This window comes from Plecotus auritus, assembly GCF_963455305.1.
Source record: "Plecotus auritus genome assembly, chromosome: 9".
NCBI lineage: Eukaryota > Metazoa > Chordata > Mammalia > Chiroptera > Vespertilionidae > Plecotus > Plecotus auritus.
This window is the reverse complement of record NC_137783.1, coordinates 125,684,732-125,703,243: the sequence shown is the minus strand read 5'-3', so window position 1 is coordinate 125,703,243 and position 18,512 is coordinate 125,684,732. Positions and strand designations below refer to the sequence as shown.

Below are 18,512 nucleotides of genomic sequence, written 5' to 3'. Positions count from 1 at the left end.
CTGCCAGCCTGATCTCGCCCCCAACTGCCCTCCCCTACTGGCCTGATTGCCCCTAAACCCCTGCTGGCCTGACCTCGCCCCCAACTGCCCTCCCCTGCTGTCCTGATCTCACCCCCAACTGCCCTCCCCTGCAGGCCTGATCTTGCCCCCAACTGCCCTCCCCTGCTGGCCTGGTTGCCCCCAACTGCCCTCCCCTGTTGGCCTGATCTCGCCCCCAAATGCCCACCTCTGCTGGTCTGATCACCCCAACTGCCTCTACCTTGGCCCCCACCACCATGGCTTTGTCCGGAAGGAAGTCAGTCATCTGGAAGATGGCCGGTCAACCTGGTCTAATTAGCATATTACCCTTTTATTAGTATAGATAGATTATATAGGATAGGATTGCTTAAATGGGGGAAAAAGCCTTTTTTAGCAGGAGGCGATGCTCTTGGCAGACAAAAATACATAATACCTATATCTGGACTGATAGCCAGCCATATGCACTATACTACCAAACTGGTCATTAAAAAATTGAATCGCTTTCTTACACCTTACACCAAACAGTTGTTGCCCTTAAAACCCCTCCTCAGCCCTCACCTTAGGTTTTGCCTTTGCAGTTCACCCAGATTAGGTTCTGATTGGTCAGTTTCTATGCCAGTCAGCATCAGAAGCTCCACCTCCTAGGCAGCCATTGGCTCCTCGCAGTTCACCCAGATTTGGTTCTGATTGGTTGGTTTCTATGCCAGTCAGCGTCTCCAGGCCTATCTCTGGGCCTGATCAGAGAGGCAGGGGTGATCAGCAGCCCCCACAGCTGCTGGTGAGGCCCAGAGAGAAAGAGAGGCAAGGGGTGATCAACAGCTGCCATGGATGCTGTGGATCAGACCCTGCTTCTCTCTCTGGGCCTCTCTCTGGGCCTAGTCCGCAGCCCCCTCGGACTGACTTCTGGTGTTCGGTCATCCGTTCAGTCGTTTTGGACGTTACAGACCCTGGCTCTTTATATATATAGATAGGTTATTGTTATAGGAAATTATTGTTATAGAAAAGGTCATATCTGCTTTAAATGTTACTGTAAGGATGAAATGTAGATAATATGTAAAGAGCCTGGCACATCAGGCCCTCAACAAGTGGTTCTGCCCTTCCCTCATCTTCCTATTGTGCCTGTTGTACTAGGCAGGTGATTGATGCTCTGAAAATCCTTGTGAACCAATTGATACTTTCTCACGGGCTTAAGAGAATAAGCTATGCCCACATGCCCTATCTCTTAAATAGTTAATTTTATTGTGTTCCTTATTTGCCAGACACTGGGCTAAACACTTCACATATGTTATTTTTCTTAATTCTCACCATTTGTGTGGTTGTTTATGCCCATTTTTACAGTTGGGAACACTGAGGGAGCCCCAGATAGGTTAATTGACTAGGTCACCCAGCTATTATTACATGGTAGAGATAGGAAACCATGGATATCTACCTGTCTTTAAAACCTGTGCTATTGACCACTGCACAACCCAGCTTCTGCCCCAAATGCCCTAAATAAAATGGGACTCAGAGGCCCCAAGATATCATTTGCCATTTAACTTATTATTTTACGGTATCTTCTAGTGATAACTATTGCACTGGGGACTACCAGATGTCAAGCCAGACACAGTCCTTTAGCCATAATGGAGAAGATTTCCTACATGGTGAATAGTCACCGTGTCAGGCAGACTGGGCAGTAGCTGGGTCCAAAGAAGGGAAAATCCCTTTAGCCAAGGTCACTTTGATGCCAGGGTGGTACAGTGAGAACAAGGATCTTCCACTTGCCACAGAGAAGAGCCCCCAGGAATCCCAGACATGTAAGGAAAGGGCCAGTTGGTAAAAACCAGGATAGCCTACCGGGACAAGACCAATTTCCTTAGCAGTCCATCTAAACCACCTTCATGGTCAGTGAACAAGATCTCACCAAGGGAAGGCAAGGTGTAATGGGGCATTCTGGAAACTGTGCACCAAAGGTGAGGGAAGGAAGCAAAGCCTTGAGGGATGAGACCATGCCAGCTGCAGAACCTTTTTTTCCGGAAAGAGGGTGATGAATCACTTTTCCAGAGCCTTCCCAGTGCAAGTCCTCCAACAATCCTATCTAATAAAAGAGTAATATGCAAATTAACCATCACTCTGCTACACCCACAAGCCATGCCCACCGGCCAATCAGGAGTAAGTATGCAAATTAACCCAACCAAGATGGCTGCAGCCACGGAGCGAGCAGGAGGCTTGGGTTTCCCTGGCAATGGAGGAAGCCAAGCTTTCCGCCTGCCCTGGTGGGCCCAGGCCTCCACTCAAGGCTACAAAGTTTCAATTATAGAAGATAAATAAATCCCAACAAAAATGGTGGCAGCCACAGAGCTGGAGAGAGCAGGAGGCTTGAGTTGCCCCCGGCGATGGAGGAAGCCAAGCTCCTGCAGCCCTGACCTGCCTTGGCCTCCACTCAAGGCTACAAAGTTTCAATTATAGGAGATAAATAAATCCCAGATACCAGGGCCTCTGCTTTGGTTGCCAGGGGGCGTGGCTGGCCTGCAAACCAGCACAGGCCCCTCGCCCAGGCCGCCCCATGCCCTAAGGGAACCCCCACCCTGATCTGGGACACCCTTCAGAGCACACCAGCTGGCCCCCACCCATGCACCAGGCCTCTATCCTATCTAATAAAAGAATAATATGAAAATTGACCATCACTCCAACACACAAGATGGCTTCCCCCATGTGGTCAAAGATGGCTGCCCCCATGTGGACACAAGATGGCCACCACAGGAGGGCAGTTGGGAGGGACCAGGCCTGCAAGGGAGGGCAGATGGGGACGATCAAGCCTGCAGGGGAGGGCAGTTAGGGGTGACCAGGCCTGCAGGGGAGGGCAGTTAGGGGAAACAGGCTGGCAGGGGAGCAGTTAGGCATCAATCAGGCTGGCAGGGAAGTGGTTAGGGGGTGATCAGGCTGGCAGGCAAAAGCAGTTAGGGGCAATCAGGAAGGCAAGCAGGCGAGCAGTTGGGAGCCAGCAGTCCTGGATTGTGAGAGGGATGTCCGACTGCCCATTTAGGCCTGATCCTACCGGGATCGGGCCTAAACGGGCAGTCGGACATCCCTTGAGGGGTCCCAGATTGGAGAGGGTGCAGGCTGGGCTGAGGGACACACACCCCCGTGCACAAATTTCATGCACCGGGCCTCTAGTGTTCAATAAAGGGTCAAATGGGTGAAGACAGAACAGCTGCCTGGGTGTGAACAATTAACCCCAGCATCTACTTTCCCTCTCATTCCTCAGGTCCCATCATCAGGCTGGATGTATCACATCCCAGCGTTACTGTTCCGGCCTCCCACATACAGCCCACAACACATCACAAGCCCCACCTCCAAGGATGAAGGGGGAGGAGGGAGGGGGGACTCTGACAGAAGGTGCTCGTGAGTTCATTCCCATTTCAGAGCTCGCTGGACAAATCCTGTGGCCAACAACAGGAAAACAGAGCAGAACACAAAACCTGAGCATAGACCCGCTGGAGGAGCACTGGGCGAAATCTTGCTTTCCTCCCACACGCCATCACTCAACCCTGTCAGCTTCCAAAAACGTTTAGCAAGTGCAGCAGCAAGGGTCATGCTTATCAGCCTGGTGTGGGAGCTTAATCTGCTTTGAGGGCCTTCTCCAGCCCAGAGCTCCGAAAGTCTGCTTACAATTAGCTTCCAGCTCCAGTTCCTCCATCAGAAAGGCTAGGAATGTGTTGAGTTCTAGCCTCTGATCAGAGAAAGCTCAGGAGAAGGTGGAGACAGTGTCAGCAGAGACTTAAGTGCCAAAAAGGTCAGCTGGTCTATTGCCACTTCCCCGACACCAGCCCCAAACTGCCTCCCCCTCTGGCTTCCTGTCTCTCCTGACCAGGACAGTCATATCCGTCAAGTAGGCCTGTCCCCAAAAGTCCCTGATGACTGACTGCCAAGAAAATACAGCGTGCCCCTGCTCCCTCCTACCAGAAGAGGGAAGAAAAAACAGCAGGGAGGGCTGGAGGCCAAGAGAACCGGATTGGCCCTTGCTGATTTCCTTAAAAGAGATTGAATGGCCAAGGCCTGTCACCCAGCGGAATTGGGTGATGTGAGCTCAGTCTGGAAAGGTAGAAGTCACCACTTCTCCTCAAGCCACCCCTCACCCCCATCCCCAGTTACCCGGGATACCAGAACCAGGATCAACTACCCAGGAAGGAGGGGCTTAGCTTTGGACTGCCATTCTGAGCAGCCATCCCCACCTCCACCGCCACAGCCAGCCAAGACACTAGGAGTCTCCAGCTGGCTGCCTCAGCCAGGGCACCAGGCACTCCTCCTACTGCAGTCCCAGCACCAAGCCCGGACTCCTGTCAGTCCAAAGGATGCAGCAGGGCGGGTCATCTTCAAGCCCAGGGAACAGGTTCACTGCCACCCTCAGACTTTGCAGCTAGGGGGGCATGGAGCCCAACAAGGCCTCTGGTCATTCCTTGTCAGTGATAGAAATCTCTACAGAACTGACAGACAGACCGAGACGATGCTGCTTTTGGGGGCCAAGCACTCAACATGCAGGACCTATTTCCAGGGCTGCATACGTTTTTTAGAGAACACCTGGCCGCGCCGCGCCCCACCCTGACCCGCACCCCCAAAGGAAGCCTCAGGCGGGCCCGTACCCTGGTCTGATATAGATCCTTAAGGCAAACCCGGGCCACACCCACCAGCCAGCCCACTCTCCTCGCGCATCCCCCAACCTGCCGGCCTTAATGGAATGGTTCCCTTCTCCGCACACAGAGTAGTCCTTTCCCCACATCCAGCCATGCCAACCCCCCAAAAAGTATTCACCCATTCCCCCCACCCACCCCCAAACATTGCCCCGGCACACAGCCTCTCACCTGGGTATCAAACCCGTTCTCCAAGGAGCCGCTCTTCCGCAGCGGCAGCCCCTCCCCCGCCGGCTCCTGCAGCCCGTGCGATTTCAGCGGGATCTGGCTGGGAAAGACGGTCTTGCTCACCTCCACCTTGCTTCCCAACTTAAGGTAGCAGGGCTGGGGGCCGGCCCGGGCCGGAGGCACGTGCAGAATGGGCGCGGCGCTGTGCACGGGTTTGGGCAGTCCCGACTTCATTTTGGAGGCGACCAGAATGGCCGGCATCTTCTCCCGGGGCTTCGGTTTTCCCAGCACGTCCCTGGCAGCGGCAGCGGAGGCAACCGCTAAAGGCAGCGCGGGCAGCAGAGCAGGCGCCGGGCTCAGCCCGCGAGGCGCCCACCACCAGTGGAGGAAAAAAAAAAAAAAAAAAAAGCCGAGGTCGGGGAGCTCGGAGCAACCCAGCGAGCGCACCTTCGGGGTGCGGGAATGCTGCAGAGGACTGGTCGAGGCGCTCAACTGGTCCGGCTGGCTGGATGGATGCTGCAGTCGGGTCTTACGCCCCTTGGGGGTGGCCTATTCAAGAGCTCTGGGCAGTCAGGGACTGTTGCCTCTTGCGATTCTTCTCCTGGGAACCCGAGGCTTGGAATCCCATATTAATTTGTCACTGCATCTCCGAAGTGAAGAGGTCCCTTTGGAAGAGAAGCGGCGGGCAAGCACGCCTCCCGCTCCGGGTGTGAGCGGCGAGGGAAGGCGCGAACCGCGGAGGATGGAGATGGAGGGCGCACGGAGCTCAAGGAGTCTCAAGACCACCGAGAGGAAGCAGCCTCCCTGATCGCGAGCACCGCAGTGTCACCCGCGACGCAGAGGCGCGGCGAGAGCCCCCGAGGTCTCTCTAGGCGTGACAGTTAGTCACCACTTCCCCGAAGCCCCCCCGGACAGATAGCACCTTAACGCCTGCGGGTCTGCACATGCTCCGTGAGCTATAGTGCAGCAAGACTAGGGCCGTGGGGCGCGGGCACCGGGACGCGCGGCTGGGCAGGGCTGCGCTTGCGAGCGGCTGTCGCAGTTCCCGGGAACGCTGCGCTGGCTGCGGGGCTCCGCGCGGGGGAAGACAGGCTGCTTCCCCGCGGCTGCGGCGCGGGCTGACAGCCGGGGCCGCCCCGACGCGCCCATTGGTCCGAGGCGCGCCAATCAGCGGCCGCAGCTCTCACTGCAAAGGGGGCGTGGCCTCAACTCCGGGGCCGCGGCCGAAACTCTGGGGCGCGCTTGGCCGCAAGTACAAAGCCGGCCGCGGCAGCTCTGCGGCACGGCGCTGGCGGCGCGCCTCCCGCGGGCCCACACCCCGCGCCCTGAAACCTACTTTTGAAAAATGCCCTTTCAAACGCAAACGTCCGCCTCCGTCCCCCCGGCGGGCACGGCTCAGGGAAGTTTTGTTTCCTTTTTCAAATTATTCTGGCCACCTTAACGGTTTAAGTCTTCCGGAGTCGCGCCCGAGGCCCCGCGGCCCCCCAGCTGGCTGCTCCCCGTCTCCCGCGTTAACGACGAGCCAACCATTTCTCTTCTTTTCTGCCAGGCGGCCAAGGGGGGGCCTCCCTATAGCTTCCTCTTCAGTTTTCAAAGGCTGCACATTTCACTTAACTATTTGAAGTATTTATGGGCAAATACAATACCCAGGGAAGCTTCCCGCCCCGAAACAGCTCCTCCTTGCAATCTGCCGGGACTCTGTAATTAGAGTGTCCGGAGGAAGCCAGAGAGGCTCCATGGCCCTGGCTGGCTCAGGCTAATCCCTGCTGCATTTCATGGAGGAGCCCCTCCCTGTCCTTGCCTTGGACACACTGGCCCCACAGGTTCCTCGACTTTAATTCCCCCAGGATTTCTTCCTTCCTCGCAGTTGCAGTTTGGGTTCCTCGCTGACTCAAAGGATGTGAGAATTGAAAGGGATGATCCAGGCAGCCAGAACCCTCGTGGTTCATGGTTGAGGAGCACTGTCTGGATTGAAATTGGACACATTCTTTAATTTTACATGCATCCGTAGAAAGCTTCGGTTTTCACTTGGAGTGAGGAGGAGGTTTGACTGCATTTATATACTGTTTGGATTACATGAGATAGTGCATGACAATCCTTGAGCACAAGTACCTGGTGACATAAAGGGCTAATCAAAGTCGAGTATTTTTATTGTTATTAACGATTGCTACTCCCCCTTCCCCCAGTCACCTCTGCATATAAGCTGCCTGTCTTTCTTCTCTGTCTCCGAGATACATGTTTTCTCTGTAGGCCCACCATGTAGACTGATTTACAATACTGATGGCATTGATTTATCATTTTCCAGACCAGAGGAAACAAGTTTAAACAAATAAAAATTAAAACAGCACCAAGAAATGAGAAGGTGCTTTCTTATCCTGGTCTGTCCCCTCTCTCACCTTATGTTCCACCCATTCTATATTATAAATAGCAACTTCTGGTCTCGCTAGGCTGAAATGCACACAGTCTCATATATAATGTCAGGTATCCTCCTTCCCTCTGAAATTAAATCACACGTGGCCTGTGCCATTTACTGAGCACTCTGCCTTTTGCCACCTTGTTATGGATCGTTTCATGTGCTTATTTTCTTCGTAAAGAGAGACTCAAAGTTAGGAACTGCATTTAAGCTATTATTAGGTTCTCTCAGCATCAAGTATCATGCTGTAGACAGAACAGTCAATGAAATGATCAAATGAATGAATGCTAGCAGCAATTCTCCAGGAGGAGAGCCTTTTAGATTCCTACCCATAATTCTGGTTTTGACGGTGTTCCAAGAGTTATGGAAAGATACTGCAGTCTTTGACTTTAAAGATCCTGGAGATAGTCCAAAGTATTTCCGTGGCCCTAATGCCATGGTTCTCAAAGTATGGTCCCCGGACCAGCAGCAGCACCTGGATACTGGTTTGAAAACCCCCACCCCACTATGCTGTATACCTGAAACTACTATAAAATTATATAGAATGTCCAGTGTAATTGACAAAATAAAAATAATGGTTAAAAAACACACACCCAAAACCCTCCCCAGACCTATTGAACCAAAAAGCTCAGGAGACGGACCCAGCAATCTAGGTTTAACAAGTGTTTAACCCAGTGATTTTGATGCATTCTAATGCCTGAGAACTTCCTCCAGCCTCAATGAATACATCATGCATTCAGTGCTCTTCCTGGGCTTCTTAAACCTTAATATACATAAGAATTACAGGAAATCTTGCTAAAATGCAGATTCTGATTCAGTAGGTCTGGAAGGGGGCTGAGGTTCTGCTTTGGGGTAAGTTCCCCTATGATGCCCATGCTGGTGGTCTGGAGCTTTTGAGTAACAACAAGGCTAAACCAGAGGTAGCAAAGGGTTTCATCTCAAGAGTCATCTGCAGCTAAGTGACTTTCTGTCACACTGTGCTGAAAAGAATTCTGAGGGTGCATCGATGTAGTTTAGTTGTAAACAGCAGTATGATCAATTAATAATGTCTGTTGTGGGTACAGAAATAGAAATAATGACTTACATGCTATGTGTTTGCCATCTTTTATTTCCTGTTTAAATCCTATTTGCTGCCAAGGTCATTTTTTGAATGTGTACCCTCAAATGTGTACTAATAGGAAAAACATTGCATTCCTTTTTCTTTCTTTCTTTTTTTTGGTATTAAAAGTACCTGTTACGAATTAATACTGTAGAATTTGGTAAACATATGAGCATTCACTTTAACCTTGTGGGATTTATATAACTAAAGTCTGATCATTTCTCATATTTCTTGCCAGAAAACGTGAATTTTTTCAAGTGTATTTCCACATTTCTTTCTCTGCCTCCTCATCCCTTCAATAATTTTATTTGCTCTTTCCTGGAACATTTTTATTTCCCTTTATAGCTTTCCTATAAGTCATCGTTTCTTTACTTAAAGCAAAATGATTTATCAAAATAAAGCAGATAAGTGTGTGGGGGGAAGAGGGGGGAGAAGATACATTTCCCTTGTAGCAAAAAAAGATAATTGCAAGATTCCTCCTTAAATAAGATCATCTCAAATTATTAAATAAACTATAAAGTTACTCCTTTCACGTAGATTCTATGTTCACATGAAAAGTCATTTTACATCAATATGTTTGGTGAGCATTGTTAGCTAAAGAGTCATTGGTTCAGAGAATGGCAAACTATTTTGGAAACAACACACAATCCAGATTTATTTTTAAATGTTATTTTTTAAAATTATATGCACTATGGACAGCTCACCATTTTAAATCTCAACTTTGACAAGCTTTCTCTCCTTTTGTTCTGTCTGACTCTAAGCTTTCAAAATGGCCCACATGTCAGTGCTGGGGAAATTTGAAACTTACTTTCAAAGCTCTCTGGACTACTGAATCATCCTAAGAGTTTGGACAGTTCCCTGGTTGTAGGAAGAGCCAACCTCAGATCAGGATGGGCCAGCTGCATCCCTTTCTGATCCTGACATCAGTCTCTGGTGATTAGTTGAGTGTGAATGGGGCTTCAGAGCTGACCTGCAAGTGACCAGTCCCATCAACCCATCCTTCATTAGGGTTAAAGACCCCTGGCTGCACCTGACCTCCCAAGAAGACAGTCCTGTGAAGATCCTGAAACATCCAAGTCCCAGCCTCTCACAAAAAATGCAGGGATGGGGGCGGGGTAGTCAACAGCCTCTTGGAGACTCCTGACTATAACAGATGAAAGGACATGTTGCAAGTCTCTGGAATAATAAAAAAAGCGAAATATTCAGTTTATTTGGAAGTAAAAAAGATCACATTAGCTTATTTTCAAAAGCTCACTTTCCCTTAACTTCCTGTGATATGGTTGACAACTATAACACATAGCTCAGAGATGACACAAATGCCCACCTTTTGGTAGTGGATGAATTTAGAAAATCTGCTCACCCTGCCCCCAACGACTTCTAATCTGCCTTCTTCCAGCTTGGTCTCTGGGTCTGCATGCAGATCAATATGCACAATGGTGATTTCTGGAAGACGGTGGTTCTCCCACCTGAAGATTTTAGAGTGTGAAGACTCTATGTGAAGGGGTGTAGGTGTGTGTGTGTGTGTGTGTGTGTGTGTGTGTGTGTGTGTATGTGTGTGTTTATGAGCATTGAGGCAATGACCCTGACTAAATGCTATATAATAAACTATTGATTAATCAGTTATGGGGTGGCTCAATCATTAATTCAATGAATAAATTGTTGAGTGCCTTCTAAGTGCCAGGGAGTGGGCAATATGATAGGGAGCAAATAATAAGCTCTTGTTCTCTGCTCTCAAGGTTTCAAGAATAATACAACTGCTGTTTCCAAGTCTGAGGCTTGCCCTTTTTCATCATTGAAAAAATGGAGAACTCATCACGTAGTCAGGGAAGCAAATAGAGAGATGAATGGCAAACAGTATAACTAATCCTCTAATAGAAGCAATGCATAATATACAGTGATAAACAAGGCACAAAGGAGCGTCAGCTATTCATGGGGTTGGCAGCTAATTGATTAAATTAACATTCTGATTAATAAAAAACTGAAAAGGCATGGAGAGAAATCTTTCCTTTCCACCCTTAGTGTTGTAACTCTTTGAGGATAACTTAGCCTCAATAAACTATTGGCTAAATATTAATAAGGATAAATGTAAAAGAAAAAAATTAAAACTTAGACTGTGACTATTTTGCCTTCTGCAGGTGGGGGAAGATGTGTAAATAAATCACATCAGTGGGAATATAAATCACATATCACTTCCTCCCATATTCAGGCACTTGGTAAATAGGCCAGTCTGAAATTTCAAAGTCAGCCAGCTCTGGGCTGCTTCAGAGAGAGCCTCTGAGACCTTAGGTTATCTTAGAGATAACATTAATGAGCATTTGGATATCTGAAGGCCAGCCCAGGCCACAGAGGTCAAGCTATATGGTTGTCCATAATAAGTGAAAAAAATTCAGTTTCCCGGGAGAGGTTTAATATGAAGGGCCTCCAAAATGGAGTAGCCAGAGTGATGTGAAGGAACTCCTGAGGAGGGACAGAGGCATAGCAAGGTAGCAAAGTAAAACCCTTTCCTTTCCCCAAAATCGCAATAAAGCCTGCTGTGCCACCAAATGCTTTGAGAAGACTGGATTCTGCTTTTGATGGGGAGAATTTGTTGTTGTTGTTAATCCTCACCCAATGATATTTTTTTCCATTGATTTTTTTGGAGAGAATAGAAGGGAGGGGGAGTGACAGGGAAACATTGATGTGAGAGAGACACATCCGTTGGTTACCTCCTGCATGCACCGAAACCAGGGCTGAGGATCGAGCCTACAACTGAGGTATGTGCCCTTGACCAGAATTGAACCCAGGATCCTTCAGTCCATGGGCTGACACTCTAACCACTGAGCCAAACCGGTGAGGGTGAGTATTATTTTTTAAATGACACAGCTGGGTTTCGAATCTGGATTCATTTTGGAGAAGAAAGAGAACAGGGAATAGAGTGAGATCCTGGGTTTGATGGGAGCAGAAATTCAGAGTCAGGGATGGCCATGAGAAGGAAAGTTGCCTCCTCTCCCCCACCTTAATTCCTCCGATTCCTCCCAGCCCAACTCAGAGATTTGCAGAACCCCTGGAGAGAACTGGATCCTCATCTGATGTGGGATAGGAGTGTATGCAAATTTAAATAAGAATGTCTCCTGACAAAAGAGATGGGAGCAGGGAAAATGTATATAAAAGATGAATACCGAGATTGTCTGCGGGCAAAGAGATGAAGTAGAAGAGGAGTGTAACCGTGGATTCTCTAGTCTATGCAGGTGGTTACAGCAGGATCAGTCCTGGTAACATGGTGAAGCTCCCCCGGTATTTTGTGCTGAGCACCATCTAGGCCTGTACCTGCAGGGAGTAAAGGTGAAGGGGACTGAGCTGACTATGTCCAGATTCTTGGCTGAATCTTACATGCAAGCTTTTTTCTTTCTTTTTTTTTTTTTCTTGTTATTTTTAATGCTCTACCCACTTTTTTACTATCAGTTGTATCAATCGAGAAGTCTAGCTAATTGAGTTTCAAACTGATCTTTTTAAAAATTAGATTCCTTGTTTTGTATCATCCATTCTTCTTTCCATGCATTAGACCTGACAATCCCAATAATCACGATGATGCTGGTAAGAACCATAATTTCCAAAGCTATTCTTCCTGTGTGCCAGGAGCTGCAGTGGACATCATATATACCTCATCTTTAATTCTCAGTCCCATGACGTGTATGAATACCATTATTTTCATTTTACAGAAGAGAAAACTGAGGCCCAGAGAAGTTTTAGTATCTTACCTAAGCCCCACAGCTAAGTAAATACAAAAGCAGGATTTGAACCCAAGCACTCGAAATCCAGAGCCTGAACTCTGAACACTGGGCACTAGTGTTCACTATATACTACTAAAGGTATAACCTCATAACAATAACAGTAGAAATGATGATGATGGCTTCCTGTTGAGATGTGCCTTTGTACACTTCATTGCTGTGACCCCCAGAGCACTCCTGTGTGGTGGCACAATTGCTCCGTTTTCACAGTTGAGGAAATAGGCAGAAAGGCTCCATAAGCACCCAGGTTGTGAATGATAGTGGTCTTAATAGTGAGGCAAGGAATGGGCGCAGGCCAGTTATGGGGGCCTGTTTGCCTAATGCTCAGGCTCTGAGACAGAGCTACCTGCTTGCTGGTGTCCACTGGGAGGCAAAGGTGGGCCAGTGGTCCTTATCCAAGAAGTTTAAGAATCACTGGGCTGCTTGTTACTGGGGGTACTTGTTGAAAGAACAGATCCTTAAAATCTCCTCATCCCCCAAGAGACCTAGAATTCTGAACCTGCATTTTAAACCAGCACTTGGTTACTCTGAATCAGCTGTTCCTCACGCTTTGCTTGCAGCCTTGGCTGTCCATGGGAGTCACTCAGGGAATTAATAAATTAAGGCTGCCCAGGCCCCACCCTGGACCAATCCAATCAGACTCTCTGGGAATGGGGCCCAGGCATTGGTACATTAGTAAAGCTCTCTAGGCGCAGGCAGATTGAAAAGCACTTCTTTAAGAAATGCTACAAAGGCCTTGCTCTCTAAACCCTTTAGAATGGAGGACTATTAAGGCAATAGCCTGGATAATTTTAATCAATTGACAGCCAGTCTGAAAAAACTCAGGCCTTCTTTTACTTTCTGAGCAAGATTTTCTCAGTAAGAGGTACCTACCGTCAGCCAGTCTAGCTGCCCTTGCAGCCCAAACATAGCCACGTAATTGCCCAAATGGTGCCTCTAAGTCAGCACCACCAATGGCATTAAACAGCCTGACCGTGGCTCCGAGTGGGCCTCTAGGCACTAAGCCACATGTTCCCTCCGCCCTCTCTGCTGTGCTTCCTCTTTGGGTTGCTGCTCTCATCTTGAGAGCCTCATGCCTATGCTTTGTCTCTGCCCCCAGTGTGGAGCATGGTGAGCATTCACTGGGAGAGGCCAGGAGAGGGGCTATGTCTGCCCGTAAAAGGGAGGCCAGTGGTGCCCAGGGCTTGGGGCACTCAGAGAGGGCTTGGAGCAGTTAACTCTTAGAGGTCTGTGCTCATAAAGTGTGTATTAGCATGAAAAATCTCGACAGTGGATAACTTAAAAAAAGAAATCATTTAGCGCTGGCCAGGTAGCTCAGTTGGTTAGACCATTCCTGATACACCAAGGTTGCAGGTCTGATCTCTGGTTAGGGCACATACAAGAATCAACCAATGAATTCATATATTTATGTTCTTACATATGTATAAATAAATCCACTAGCAAAGACAAGGAATAGGAAGGAGGGAATCACACCAAACTGTTAACAGCAGTTACTTCTGAGGGGCAAGATAGGAGACGAGTAATTTCTTCTTATTTTCTACCATTGCTTTAAAGGGTTGGAGTTATGGGTGATTTTAAATTACTTTCCCATGGGATTTTCTGTATTTTTCCACTTTTTAATTATCAAGGGAGCACTTATTAAGCCCTATAGTGAGCCAAGCTCTGTGCCAAGTGTCGGGGACATGGAAGTTGGCCTGCTTATACCCATCTCTGCCCTCGGCCTTTTCAGGCAGGAGAGGTGAGCCCTCTTCCAAACAAACAGATAAACACTGTGTTAGCTAACAAAGATGAAAATCCAGTTTTATCTGCATATATGTGTATATACTAGAGGCCTGATGCACAAAGATTCGTGCAAGAATGGGCCTTCCTAGATGCCAAAATCCTCAACAAAATTCTAGCAAATAGGATCCAGCAGTACATCAGAAAGATCATACACCATGACCAAGTAGGGTTTATCCCAGGAATGCAAGGATGGTTCAATATCCGCAAATCAATAAATGTGATATATCACATAAACAAATTGAGAGATAAAAATCACATAGTCATATCAATTGATGCAGAAAAAGCATTTGACAAAATCCAACACCCTTTCTTGATAAAAACTCTCAACAAGGTGGGAATAGAAGGATCATACCTCAACATCATAAAAGCTATATATGATAAACCCACAGCTAACATCATACTCAATGGGCAAAAACTAAAACCATTTCCCCTAAGAACAGGAACAAGACAGGGATGCCCACTCTCACCACTCCTGTTTGACATAGTACTGGAAGTATTAGCCACTGCAATTAGACAAGAAGAAGAAATAAAAGGCATCCAAATTGGAAAAGAAGAAGTAAAGCTGTCCTTATTTGCAGATGACATGATATTGTACATAAAAAACCCGAAAGACTCCATCAAAAAACTAACAGACTTAATAAATGAATTCGGCAATGTAGCAGGATACAAAATTAACACCAAGAAATCTATGGCATTTCTATACACCAACAATGAACTTACAGAAAGAGAGACTAAAAAAGCAATCCCATTTTCCATCGCACCAAAAAAATTAAGATACTTAGGAATAAACCTAACCAAGGAGGTAAAAGACCTATATGCGGAAAACTACAGGACACTGAAAAAAGAGATAGAGGAAGATGTAAACAGATGGAAGAACATACCATGTTCATGGATTGGTAGAATCAACATCATCAAAATGTCCATACTACCCAAAGCAATCTATAGATTCAATGCACTCCCCATTAAAATACCAACGGCGTATTTCACAGACCTAGAAAGAACTCTCCAAAAATTCATCTGGAATAAAAAAAGACCCCGAATAGCCACAGCAATCCTGAGAAAGAAGAATAAAGTAGGAGGGATCTCAATACCAGATTTCAAGCTGTATTACAAAGCCACTGTCATCAAAACAGCCTGGTACTGGCACAAGAACAGACATATAGATCAATGGAACAGAATAGAGAATCCAGATATCGACCCAAACCAATATGCGCATTTAATATTTGACAAAGGAGGCATGAGCATACAATGGAGTCAAGACAGTCTCTTTAATAAATGGTGTTGGGAAAATTGGACAGATACATGCAAAAAAATGAAACTAGATCACCAACTTACACCATACACAAAAATAAACTCAAAATGGGTACAGGACTTAAATATAAGACGGGAAACCATAAAAATACTAGAGGAATCCACAGGCAGCAAAATCTCAGACATATGCCAAAAGAACTTTTTCAGTGATACTGCCCCTAGGGCAATGGAAGCCAAACAGAAAATAAACAAATGGGACTACATCAAAATAAAAAGCTTTTGCACAGCAAAAGAAACCATCAACAAAACAACAAGAAACCCCACTGTATGGGAGAACATATTTGCAAATGGTATCACTGATAAAGGTTTAATTTCCAACATCTACAGGCAGCTTATACAACTTAATAAAAGGAAGATAAATGATCCAATAAAAAAATGGGCAACGGACCTAAATAGAAGCTTTTCGAAAGAAGACAGAAGGAAGGCCAAGAGACACATGAAAACATGCTCAAAGTCACTAATTATCCGAGAGATGCAAATCAAAACAACAATGCGATACCATCTCACACCTGTCAGAATGGCTATCATCAACAAATCAACAAACGACAAGTGTTGGCGAGGATGCGGAGAAAAAGGAACCCTCGTGCACTGCTGGTGGGAATGCAGACTGGTGCAGCCACTGTGGAGAACAGTATGGAGTTTCCTCAAAAAACTGAAAATGGAACTCCCATTTGACCCAGTAATCCCACTCCTAGGAATATATCCTAAGAAACCAGAAACACCAATCAGAAAGGATATATGCACCCCTATGTTCATAGCAGCACAATTTACAATTGCTAAGATTTGGAAACAGCCTAGGTGCCCATCAGCAGATGACTGGATCAGAAAACTATGGTACATCTACACAATGGAATACTATGCTGCCGTAAAAAAGAAGGAATTACTACCATTTGTAGGCACTTGGATGGAATTAGAGAACATTATGCTAAGTGAAATAAGCCAGTCAATGAAAGAAAAATACCACATGATCCCACTCATTTGGGGATAATGAAAAACATTATAAACTGATGAACAAAAAGATAGTTACAGAGGCAGTAAAGCATCAAACAGACTGTCAAATTACAGTGGTAAGGTTAGGGAGAGGTGGGGGAAATAAGAGATCAACTGAAGGACTTATATGCATGTATATAAGAGTAACCAACGGATGCAAAACATTGGGGGGTGAGGGCATGTATGGGAGTGGGGTGGGGGTGGGGGGCAATGGTAAGATATGTACACATATAATACCTTAATAAAAATTTGAAAAAAAAAAAAAAAAAAAAAGAATGGGCCTTCCTTCCCCTGGCTGCAGACACTGCCTTCGCTCTGGACGGCTGGAGCCTCCGTTGTGCCTTTGCTCCAGCCTGGAGCCGCCTTTCTGCCTTCCCACTGCCCAGAGACCTGGAGCAGCTAGGGTGGTGCGGAACACCTATGTCGTCGCCATGGTGACAACGCAAGCGTCCCACCCCGCCCCCAGCCACTCTGCACCTGTGTTTGCAAATTAACCTTCCATCTTTGTTGTGTTAATTTGCATACTCACTCCTGATTGGCTGGTGGGCATCACAAAGGTATGGTCAATGTGCATCTTTCTCTTTTATTGGTGTAGATAGGATATTGAATGTGAACTATAAATGAAAACTAAAATTTAAAAAAGAACCAAATAAAATTTTAGATCTGAAAATTTTTTAATATATATATATATATTTTTTAATTCCCACCTGAGGATGTATTTAAAATTGATTTTTAGAGAGAGAAACATCCATGTGGCAGAGAAATACCAGTAGGCTGCCTCTGCACCTGCTGACCCACCAGGACCTAACCTAAACCTAAGTATGTGCCCTAACCTAGAATCCAACAGAAAATCCTTTGGTGTACAGATTGAGACTCCAACCAATTGAGCTACCTGGCCAAGGCATATCTGAAAAAAATTTTTTAAATGTACCTCCAGGCCCTGGTGGGTGTGGATCAGTAGTTAGAGTGTCCTCCCATGCACCAAAGGGTCATGGGTTCAATTCTAGGTGAAGGCACATACACAGGTTGTGGATTCCATCTTTGTCAGATTGCTTGGGCAACTGATCAATGTTTCTCTTTCCCTCTTCCTTCCTCTCTCTCTAGAATAAATGAAAAAAACACATATCCTTAGAGGAGGACTTAAAAAGAAAAAAAATGCTGGTTTGGTTCAGTGGATAGTGCTTCTGCAGGTGGACTAAAGGGTACCAGGTTGGATTCCGATCAAGGGCACATACCTGGGTTGCAGGCTCAATCCAGGGCCCTGGTTGGGGATTCAGCAAGAGGCAACCAATTGATGTCTCTCACATTAGTTTCTGTCTTTCTCCCTCCCTTCCACTCTCTGTTAAAAAAAAAAATCAATGCAAAAATGTCCTCAGGTGAGGATTAACCAAAACAAACAAACAAACAAACAAACACCCCAGTGTGATTATTGAAGGAGCATATAAAGTATTTGTTGAATGAACTGGAAGGGATGGGACTTCGCTTTCTAACTGTTTTAGCAACTCTGCAAGCCAGAGTGTTTATTTTTTCATTTTAATTTTTATTGATTGACTAGAGGCCTGGTGCATGAATTCATGCACGGGTGGGGTCCCTTGGCCTGGCCGGCGATTGGGGCCAATCGGGGCCAATCAGGCCAGCTGGCCCGGGGGAGAGACTGCGGGAGGTTGGCCAGCCACAGGAGGTTGGCTGTGGGAGTGCACTGACCACCAGGGGGTAGCTCCTGTGTTAAGCATCTGCCCCCTGGTGGTCAGTACACATCATAGCGACTGGTCATTCGGTAACTGGTTATAACTGTCACTTAGGCTTTTATATATATGGATTATTTTAGAGAGAGGAAGGGAGCGAGAGAAACATCAGTGTGTTGGTCCCTTAATATGCTCTCTTTGATTGCTTCTTGTCTTTATCCTGACCAGGGATCCAATCTGCAACCTTGCTGTATCAGGAGGAGGTTCTAACCCACTGCGTTGCAGGCTGCCTGTCAGGGCCCCTCAACAAAACCCCTCTGGCGTGCCCTGGCCCCTGCTGTGGGCCGGAACTCCTCTGCCACAGAAAAGGTTTGGGTTCCATTCTGTCAGGGCACCTACTTAGGTTTCGGGTTTGATCCCCGGTTGGGGCTGACTGCTGATCAGGAAGTGGCCGAGGACTGTTGAGGTCTGTGTGCTCTAGTCATTCGGTGGGGGGCTGGGGATCCATTGCCAACATGGCCGACTCCGATCCCTACTATCCCTGGTCCTCCATCGAGGACGACTTCAACTATGGCAGCTGCATGGCCTCTGCCAGCATCCACATCCACATGG

The 18,512-nt window shown here is 47.0% G+C and overlaps 1 protein-coding gene across 5 annotated transcripts in view; it reads right to left on the bottom strand.

The window, feature by feature from the left end:
• Positions 1-18,512, bottom strand: part of NAV2 (neuron navigator 2) — a 695,198-nt gene that overhangs the window by 367,448 nt on the left and 309,238 nt on the right. For 3 of the 5 annotated variants that reach the window (XR_013958993.1, XM_080640407.1, XM_080640410.1), the window contains exon 1: positions 4,857-5,219. The exons of 1 other annotated variant lie outside the window; for it this stretch is intronic. Coding sequence is in view for 3 of the 4 variants with exons in the window: in XM_080640407.1 (XP_080496533.1) it covers positions 4,857-5,114 (258 nt within the window). In the remaining variant the exon portion in view is untranslated. Of the gene's footprint in view, positions 1-4,856; positions 5,351-18,512 lie in introns of those variants that run through there. One more of the 5 variants, XM_080640409.1, reaches the window with a different exon arrangement.